General features: G+C 40.7%; 1 protein-coding gene across 4 annotated transcripts in view; it reads right to left on the bottom strand.

Moving 5' to 3' along the window:
• Positions 1-937: 937 nt before the first annotated feature.
• Positions 938-10,989, bottom strand: part of tmem117 (transmembrane protein 117) — a 220,110-nt gene continuing 210,058 nt past the window's right edge. For all 4 annotated transcript variants that reach the window (XM_069904123.1, XM_069904121.1, XM_069904120.1 and 1 more), the window contains 2 exons: positions 4,983-5,112; positions 938-2,422 (listed from right to left, as the gene is read on the bottom strand). In XM_069904123.1, the coding sequence (XP_069760224.1) occupies positions 1,731-2,422; positions 4,983-5,112 (822 nt within the window). In that variant the 3' untranslated portion in view covers positions 938-1,730. The remainder of the gene's footprint in view (positions 2,423-4,982; positions 5,113-10,989) is intronic.

The following is a 10,989-nucleotide window of genomic DNA, read 5'->3' as shown; positions in this document are numbered from 1 at the left end:
ACCAAAGACATTGCCCTACTTTGAATTTTTGTGCACTGTTTTTAATTATTGTTGTAAGATGGTTATAATATGAATGTTTACACTGTGATGCTGTCGCAAAAGACCGAATTTCATGACTTGTTCATGACAATAAATTCAGATTCAGATTCTGAACTGAAATCTCCAGGTCAGTAATCCAGCCTATTGTCTAATAAATTCTCTCTGAATTAAATTAGTAGGTCTGTTTAAAATTTTATTTATGTCAATGTTCTCTTATCAAAACTGATAGATGATTTTTGGCAGATGCTAGTTATGCACATGTAATGATGGGGGGGGAAGAAAACTACGTCATATAAAATGAAGTATGATGAGCCACTTTATGTTCTCTTTACAATCAAAATTTGGTACCTCTTCTTTGGTGCACCAAAGAAGAGGTACATGGACTGCTTAAAGAAATCTCTTGGTGCCTGCCACATTGACCACCGCCGGTGAGCTGATCTCGCCTCCAACCGTGCATCTTGGGGCCTCACAGTTCGGCGGGCAGCAACCTCCTTTGAAGAAGACCGCAGAGCCCACCTCACTGACAAAAGACAAAGGAGGAAAAACCCAACCCACCAATTTTCCCTTGCAACCGCTGCAACCGTGGCTGCCTGTCCCGCATCGGACTTGTCAGTCACCAACGAGCCTGCAGCAGACGTGGACGAACCCCTCCATAAATCTTTGTCCGCGAAGCCAAGCCAAAGAAAGAGAGAGAGACAATCAAAATTTAAAGTAGACTGAAACTCGGCCAACGCTTGAATTTAACTGGGAACCAAGGGCGATTTTAGGAAAAGTGGTACAACCGAAAAATAGAAGAATAATGGGGATGATGATCTAACATCATCACACACCAGAAAAGGCCACATTTTTAATGAGTGAAGCCCTGATCAGCTTCAATTGACAATTAACACAAGCTGAAGAGATTTCACTGTTTATTCCACATTTGTGCTTAGTATCTATACATATATATCAATACAGACAGCTGTTGTACTTTAGTATACAGAGGTGCAATGCTATTCTTCATGTATATTTTCATTTACTCTTGACCACACAGGGGAGTAATACCTCCTCTGCCAGCATCACTGCATTTTATGATAGGTTTACCAGTTCAGTAAGATTACATATCTTTTTTTCACGAGATGTTCAGCTGTCAATATTATCTGCACCATTACCAATTAAGCAGTGATTATAACTAACACTTCCCAGCAATCATTTCTGCCTCAGAAGAACACAGCAAAGCCTGAGGAAATCTCCACTAGTCTCAGAAACAACCTCTTTAGAGATTGAAGAACTGCTTGTTTTTTTTTATATATCTGGGCAAGTGGACATCTAGTAATTTTTTTAAAAATCCTTGAGACAATAGAATACAAAATGTATTTTCTCGAGGCACAATGTACAGATCATTTTAATCTCAATGAGAGATGGACACCTATTACAGTACAATTTAATACACCGCTGAGACAAACCCCCGTGTAACTGCAAAAGGAATGTCTAGGCATAGGCACAGTATTATGCTTTTCTTAAAAAATAAAAGCGACTTTTGTTCCATTGCAGAACCATCACCTACATAATCTAATTGCTCTGTTTAATTTTAAAATCTAGGTCAGTAATTGTAAAGCATCAAAGTGACACTGTAACACAAAAGGTGCAAAGATCTATAAATGTGTAAAAATGAAAAGGTAAAATCCCAAAGGCATGTGCTTGTTTTTAGTTTACATCTCAGCATTTTGGTCAGATATTGTTTTTGCCAGTCGATCAGGCAAAATTGAAGAGGGCTTGGGGTCAGAAGGTAGCTTTGTGTCAACTGCACTGTTGTTCTGTGAATCCTTGAGGATTTCCTGGTCTTCAGCAGGTAATGCAGGGGTAATGCTGTGTACAATGACTGCGGCCACTTCTGTCTCTTTGGGCATGTACGATTTATCACTTACAGTTGCAGGCTTATGTGCATCGTCTTCGGGTTCATTTAAATCTTTACTAAATTCAGATGGTGACTTCCTTTTGATTTTTACATACAAGTTATCTTGTTTGTCTTTAATTAATTCACTCTTCTGAAATCTCCCAAAAAACCAGATGAAGAAACCAAAGAAGATAAATGCCAAGATACTTGGGACAAAAGCAAGACATTTGACCCCAAGTTTGGCCCCTACATACCTGCTGTGCAAAAACATGTCACCATCGACATAGGTTCTGTTAGTTTGTGGGTTAATATTAGTTGACCTCCATTCCCAATTTAGAGTAGTTTGGTTTAAATCCATTAATGTCTCCATATCTTCCACTGTATAGATCTTTTCCCCAGGTCCCACATACTGACCATATTCAGGAGGCTGGTAAAATATCTGATTCTTCCACATATTCAGGTCCAAAATCAAGACAAGGAAGATGATGCCATAGTTAAACCATTTACCTGCAAATAAATATGATAAGGAAGAGTAGGATTCTCTTAGGAAATATCAGTTACACTTTTTTTCTTCGAAATTCACTACAAAATCTACTACAGGCATTTGAAAAGGGGAACGGTAACTTCTATGTCCAAAATATGGAATGTCCCTCATGAAATTAAATATTATACATATATTTTGCAACCAAGTCATGAATGCCTATTGAGAATTTTATGCAAGGTTTAATTTCAGATTAGCAGTGTATGCAGAAATTTATCTTTATTTTGTTATTTTGGGGTTTTTGTTATTTTTAAGTAAATCATATATCTACAGTCATAGAACATTACAGCACCACACAGGCCCTTCGACCCTCAATGTTGTGCCAACCTATACTTTCCTACCCAAAAAAATACTAAACCTTTCCTACCTCGTAACCCTCTATTTTTTTCATCCATGTACCTACCAAAGAGTCTCCTAGTGCTTCTGCCTCCATCACCATCCCTGGCAAGGCATTACAGGCACACACAACTCTATGTGTGAAAAACTTACCCCTAAACTTTCCTCTCTTCAGATGTCCTCTAGCGCTTGCTACTCTCATCCTGGGAAAAACAGTGCTAGCTGTCTTCCCTCTCTATGCCTCTCAGAATCATGCAGACATCTTTCTTCACTCCAAAGAGAAAAGTCCAACTCTACTAACCTTGCCTTAAAAGACTTATTTTCCAATCCAGGCAAATCTTCTTGGCACCCTCTCAATAGCTTCCACATCTTTCCAATAATGAGGTGGCCAGAACTGAACACAATAGTCTAAATGTGGTCTCACCAGATTGAATTATGGTCACTGGTAAGACATGCATCAGCTACTTTGTATCCAGCAAGGTTCCAAAAACTGTCATGGTTTAAAAACCAGAGAATCTGTGATTGAGAGCATGTTGGTGAATAGAGTCTGGAAAGCAGGGAATAGGCTTTGTTCTGTTGGATCTACCCCTCTCTACAGAGCCAAAATGTTGAGAAATGCAAGCTCCTTCAGCACCTGGTTATGTGGCACTCAACGTCAGCCCGCACTTCTGGGAAGTTCAAGATGCCATCTGCTCCTCATTGAAGAAGATGAAACAAAATACAGAGCCTGTGTGATCCTTCTGATGCAACAGTGAGCAATAAGCCATAGTATAAATCTGCTGCAGCTGCTGGGGCTGTAGAGTCTTGGAATGAACGTGCCTTTCCTTCTTGTCCCAAAGTCCCTAACCCATTCAGATGAGTTAATCAAGGCAATAAATGCTGCTAGCTGTGTCGCCAAATATTTCCTGAGGGTCTCAGCAACTAAATGCAGGGAGAAAGCACTCCCTCATTAGATTTTGGACAATGCGTTTTTGAGACTGTTTAAATATTACAGTGAATTGTGAAGTAACTAATTCAAGTCTCCCAATCTCCTTGAAATAACCATAAATGCAATAAGGTCAAACTAAATTACTGAAACACTATACTATACTACAGCAAAACCCATGGTATCCAGCACCTATGGGGATCGATAAATGCCAGATAAGTGAATTTTTCCGATTGCTTGAGATTTGCTTGTTATGTGATTAGTGAACTAATGGCGAGGCGTGCCAATTTTAAACTTGAACATGGTCCATATTCCCTCAAGTCCCTGCCTGTTCATGCATCTCTCTAAATGCCTCTTAAACATAGGTACCATGTCTTTTTTTCACCACTTCTCCTGTTACCTGCCATTCTCCATGTGAAAAACTTGCATTGTAAATCTCCTTTAAACTTTTCCATATCTCCTTAAACCTATGTCCTGCTAAAAAGAAAGACTATTTGCTTTATCTATGCCCTTCATAATCTTATATACTTCTATCGAGTCACTCCTCAGCCTTCCAGCTCATAAACTTCAATCCAGGCAACATCCTGCTGAACCCTTTTGCACCCTCTCAAAAGCCTCCACATTCTTTCTAGAATGTGTTGATCAGTATTGCACACAATTCTCCAAATATAGCCTGATTAAAGTTTGATACAGCTGCAACATGAAGAAGAAGGCAAGCATGCCCTATACCAGTGGTTCTCAACCTTTTTATCCCCCACTCACATTTCACCTTAAGTAATCCCTTACTAACCACGGAGCGCTTACGGCATAGGATGCCATAGGTGCTCTTTAATTAGTAAGGGATTAATTAAGGTGGTCTGTGAGGTGAAGCAAAAGGTTTAGAACCACTGCCCTGCACCTTCTTCACTATCCTATATATTTGTGTTGCCCCTTCCAGGGAACTATGGACACACCCAAAATCCAAGTTTATTTCTTGCCATTTACTGCATACTCTTGCATTTGACCTCCCAAAGCACAACACCTTACACTGTCCAAAATAAACTCCATCTGCCCTTTCTCCACCAAAATTTCTAACTGTTCTCTATCCTGCTGTGGCATTTGACAACCTTCCACAACTCCACCAATTTTTGTATTTCATGGGACCAAACACAGTAAATCAGGACAGTCAGAAGGCTACGAAACTATTGGACTAAAGCCCACAGCTATAATTCAAGTTTAAGCATTACCATTTTATCTCCATTCTTTTCTATATACTTGGTTTGTACCTGTGATACAAATGGTATATTCCTTCTTGAATATCCTCTGGAAGTGAGGCAACCTTAATTGAATATGTGAGGTGGGAAGACCAGGAAGGTTGATTTCCAAATTTCCCATAAATTGTGGAAACTCCCAGTCCTAAGGAAACAAAACACATACATTTGTTACCAAGCTACTTAATAATTTAGTATATGTGATAAATGAGGAGCGTCATGAAATGCCTTAAAAACCTTGTTTCAAAATGTGCTTCCACTAAACATATTAAACTATGAGATGCCCATTTATTGTGACACCTCTACTCTTCCTAGTTCCTGAATTTCATGCTGGTTAAATGGACAAATGGAATGTTGGCCTTCATTATGAGAGGGATTGAATTGAAGAGCAGGGAGCTTATGCTGCAACTGTAGCAGGTACTGGTGAGACCGCATCTGGAGTACTGCATGCAGTTCCTGTCTCATTTCTTGGCTTTGGAGGAGGTGCAGAGGAGATTCACCAGGTTGACTCCAGGGATGAAGGGGTTAGTCTATAAGGAGAGATTGAGTCGTTTGGAAATGTACTCACCAGAATTTAGAAGGATGAGAGGGGATCTTACAGAAGCATCTAAAATTATGAAAGGCATGGATAAGTCAGAGGTAGGAAAGTTGTTTCCACTGGTAGGGGAGACCAGAACCAGAGGGCATAGCTTCAAGATTCAGGGTAGTAGATTTACAGGTAAACTGCTTTTCTCATTGGGTGGCAATGAGAAAGGTTATTAAAGGAAAGGTTGGGTAGATTTTTACAAAGTGCGGGAATTAAGCAATTAAGGGGAAAAAGCAGGTAGGAGGAGATGAGCCGATCATCAGATCAGCCATGATCTCACTGAATGGCAGAGCTTGGAGGGCAGGGTGGCCGACTCCTGCTCCTATTTCTTATATTCTTAACATTTTATTTTACAATGAAGTATGAAGCAAACAAGCAGTTTACCTGTAACGACAATATCTCTGGCATAAGTTGTTACAAATTTACTGCACCAATTACTCTTCACATTTTTTTTATTTCAGACAATATAATAGTGTCAATTATTGCAAAATAATTTGTTTTTTTATATTAATTGTGCTAAAAAAAATCAAAATCACAAATTGCATTAACACACACTTTTATCATCATTTACAACTATGAATCAATAGAAATCAGTATAATCATTTTTCTTTTTTTTCTGCAGCTGGTCAGAATAAATCTAATCTAACAACTTTCAGATCTGTGCCCTATGTTTTGAGACATAATGAGTGCCATTACAATTCCAAAATGGGACCTAAATTTGTGTGACGAATCACAACAGAAGCACATAGAGGAGGCAGCCATCATGCAGTGGTGAGTTTGATGCCAATACTGCTATCATTCCAGCTGATACCCTCCACCAATCATGTACAGTTCAACACACGGAGGTCTGCAGATCAGATTCAAATACAGCCCTGAGATTCTTTTTCCTGTGGGCCAGGCAGAATTACTAATTGGTAGTGCAAAAAAAATCTGTAAGCCTGTAAACAAACAAAGAACTGTAAACAGAAAATGAATGTAAACAAATTGAGAATAAAAAGAGAGAATAAAAAAGGAAGTCAATAAAATGTACAAGAAAGAGTCATTAAATGAGTCTGATTGAATTTGTCATTGAGGAGTCTGATGGTGGAGGGGGAACAGCTGTTCCTGAACCTGGTGGCGCGAGTCTTGTGGCACCGATACCTCTTTCCTGATGGTAGCAATGAGAACAGACCATGTGCTGGGGGCTGCGGGTCTTTGATCATTGCTGCTGTCCTCCCACGGCAGCATTCCCTGTAGATGTACTCAATAGTGGGGAGGGATTTTCTTGTGATGTCCACTACCTTTTGGAAGGGATTACATTCAGGGGTATTGGTGAGACTGTGACGCATCCAGTCACCATACATTCCACCACACCTCTGTGGAAATTTGCCAGGGTTTTTGATGTCATGCCCATTCTCTGCAAACACCCAAGGATGTCGAGGCACTGACATGCTTCCTTCCCGATGCCACTGGCGTGTTGGGTCCAGGAAAGATCCTCCGAGATCCTATGATTGTAGTAAAAACACACAGAGATGTTGGAGGAATTCAGTCAGTATCGCAACATCCCTACCTTGAAGAAGGGTTCAGGCCTGAGGTGTTGATGGCATATCTTTACCTCCTCTGGATGTAACTGTGAGACTGCATGAGTTCCTCCAGCATTTTTGTGTATTTGCACAAGCAGGAAGATGCCCAGCTTCTTCTCAGTTCCTCATGTGCAAGGAAGGAATATTTCTGATGATGCTTTCTTGGGTTCTGAGGTGGCTGTTGAGTATGTAGGATATGCAGATTGTACCATAGGTAAGGCAGGTGGAGCTTGATACAGCTAGTAGTTGGGTTCTTTAGCTAGTTGTACTCTCCTTCCACGCATTGCACTTTCCCTCCATATCCTCCTATCAAGGAGATCCGAAATACTTGATGCTTCCCCAGATGCCCTTTATTGGGTTAGTAATTCCCATAAATTAATTAGCATATTACATTTTTCATGAATGCTTAGAGGGTGTCTCATTGGAAATTCCTCAATGCAATTGAATAAAGAGCTTCCTTTGGAAGCAGGGTGGATAATGTGACTCAGCTTGATTGAGCATGAGCAGAACCTCAATGCAGTGGGTGCTGTTCCGGAAGAAGACACTAAGTCTATCCGTCTCTGCCAGTGGACTTGGAAGACTTTTTAGAGGCAATAGTGATAGTCATTCTCAACCATTTTGAGGTGGGTGCTGTAAGCTCTTCATGTCTCTTAAACATACAGGAGGCTAGGAATAACTGTTACCTGGTAGACCAGTGGTTCCCAACCTTTTTCCTTCCACTCACATCCCATGTTAAGTAATCCCTACGCCATCGGTGCTCTGTGATCAGTAAGGGATCGCTTAAGGTGTTATGTGGGTGGGAAGGGAAGGTTGAGAACCACTGCTCTAGATCTAATTGTTACTTAACTATTTTGTTTGAGAAAAATCGTCATTGGCCCATTTCCTTAGGAGATCTGAAACCGTGCACATAACGAGTCAATTAAGGACAATTAAAACTAGTTTTCAGACTTTTTCTTTCCACCCATATACCACCTTAAGCAATCCCTTAATATCAGAGCACCTATGACATAGGGAATACTTAACATGGGATGTGAATGGAAAGAAAATGGATGAGACCCCACTGTGATAGACCGTAAGCTTAGTGCTGGAGTTGTGGTTTGTATCTTTTGCTCAGACAGTTGGTTCACAAGCGGGAGTGGTATATTGCATCTCCAATGTCAGCCTTAATTAAGAGAAAGCATCAGCGATTTGAGGATTAATCCATGTTATTCATGGATTCCCCCAATGCTATTTTGAACAATAATCAACAACTTGCATGTTAATTGCTGATTAATTTCTCCTGATGTCCATATGATTAGCTGCATTCCGGATCAGCCATTCTGCATGGGGCCACAGCACATCCTCCAACTGGATGGCATTAATATCAACTTCTTTGGCTTTCGTTAAACCAACCCTCCTCCACACCCCCCCCCCCGCCGTTCTTCAGCCCGTTGCCTCTCCATTCTCTGTCTCCTTTCACACAGGCATGATAAATTCTACCTAGTCCCTTATCACATCCAATTAACACCTTTTGTTGGTCTGGATTCCTCCCCCATTGTTTGAATTCTTTCTGATATATCCTGCTCCTGCCTTTTCGGATTTTTTTTCCTTGAAGAAGAGCTCAGGCTTGAAACATTGGCAATATATCTTTATCTCCTATAGATGCTGAGAAGACCAGTTGAGTTCCTCCAACATTTTTGGTGTTTTTATATCAATCAACCCAAGAAGAGCTGAAATGAGCTGCCTCAATGACTATCGCCCAGTAGCACTCACATCCACTGTGACAAAATGCTTTGAGAGAGTGGCCAGAATTAACATGCACTCAAGCAAAGATCTGGAACCATTGCAATTAGCTTACCATCACAATCGCTCCACAGCAGATGCAATATCACTGGCATTCTACTCGGGATTAGTGAGGCAGCAATAACACACATATATATCCAGCTACTCTTCATTGACTACAGCTCAGCCCTCAACACCATCATTCCCTCAGTGCTGGTTAGCAAGCTCTAAAACTAGTACCTCTACACCCTGCTCAGCACTGAATTCTTGACTTCCTCATCAGAAGACCACGGTCAGTAAGAATTGGAAACAGCATCTCCTCCTCACTGACCATCAACACAGGTGCACGTCAAGAACGTGTGCTTAACCCACTGCTCTGCTTACTCTAGACCCAAGACTGGGTGGCTCGACGCAATTCAAGTGGCATCTACTCATGTGCTGATGACACCATGATTGCTGGCAGAATCAGACACCAATGACGAAGTGTTCAGGAGGGAGAAAAATCAGCTAGTTGAGTAGTGTCATGCCAACAACCTTGCACTCAGCGATAGCAAAACCGAGGAGATGATGGTGGACTTCAGGCAGAAATCAGGAGAATATGTGGCCTCCATGTGGATGCAATCCCAAGAAAGGCCCACCCACAGCTATACTTTGTGAGAAGTTGGAAGAGATTTGGTATGTCACCAAAGACTCTCAAAATTTTCTACAGGTGTACTGTGGAGAGCATTCTGACTGATTCCAGCATAGTCTGCAATGGAGGTGCCGATGCACAAGACAGGAAAAAACTCCAGATAGTTGTTAACTCTGTGAGCAACATCACAGGCACCAATCTTTAGTGCATAGAGGACATCTACAACAGGCAGTATCTTAAGAAAGCACCTTCTATCCTCAAGGACCCCCACCACCCAGGTCATGCCATCTTCACACAGCTACCAAGGTGGTACACGAGTCTAAAGACAAAGACAGCTTCTTCCCCTTTGCCATCAGATATCTGAATGGACAATGAACCAGAGAACCACCTCACTTTTTCCTAAATTGTGGAATATTTATTCATTTTGAAATGTAATTTATAGCAACATTTGCACTGTAACACTGCTGCGAAACAACAAATGTGGTGACATATTTGTGACAAATTCTAATTCTGATAGATTGACTCTATGTGGGGAGAGTCTCTCGTGCTTTTGTGCTCCCTTTAACACGTGCAAACGTGTTGGTTGGCTGCTACAATATTGTCAATGAAGAGTTATGAAGGTGGTTGGCTTTTGGCATCAGAAGGGTTAGGCCATCATTAAATTTTAGAATCTAATGAATTTAGTGATCCCACCACATGGTTTATTTGATTAAAGGCTGGGTCCTTTTTCTTTACACAATTACAAGCATTACAAATGTGAGGATTCCAACCCACAAGTTTGATTTCCTGCTGTGTTTTTTTTCTAATTCTTCCCTCCTAACTACATTATCTGTAGTTACAATTAGATGTGGCATTTGAATTCCTCCCCTCAGCTCCACAAGGTGCAGTGGTTCCAGGCAGTCATGAAACTGGCACAATCGGGTCTGCGTGATGGCAATCTCCATTGGCATATACTTCCCAAACAGGAAGAGAAGCAATGGTTTACTGACAAATTATGCCAGCTTAGGCAAGGAGCCTCAAGACCAATCTTCAACAAATGGAATAGTCAGGTAAAGAAAATAGACAGAATAAGCAAAACGAACATAACAAGATATGTTATTGTACCCCAGCACATTAATAACGTGACATCCTGACCTAAAGCCTACCTCGATGTGTCACGTCTACTTTGCAATATATTCTGGAAGTAACCCCAAGGAATATTATTCTGCAAAAGCTTGTTCTGAGTTTCTCTCTCCATTGTTTCATGGCATCATTAACTCATTTAAAAGAAATAGCTCACTTCCAATGTTGGAATAGTAGAAAGGAATCTGAAGTGAACCTGCTCCACAATCATCATTCTGGAGGGGTTTAATCTAAACATCAGTACTGAGAATGTAAAATAAAGTGAAGGATGATTCTAACAATTCAAAATTGTGATTCTACAGGCCCCTATCAATAGATCTAGGACTAGTGCAAATAGTTGTGATTTGACTGAATCTGGGA

Source organism: Narcine bancroftii, chromosome 11, assembly GCF_036971445.1.
Source record: "Narcine bancroftii isolate sNarBan1 chromosome 11, sNarBan1.hap1, whole genome shotgun sequence".
Taxonomy (NCBI): domain Eukaryota; kingdom Metazoa; phylum Chordata; class Chondrichthyes; order Torpediniformes; family Narcinidae; genus Narcine; species Narcine bancroftii.
Note: the sequence above shows the minus strand (reverse complement) of the source record. Positions and strands in the feature narration are given on the sequence as shown.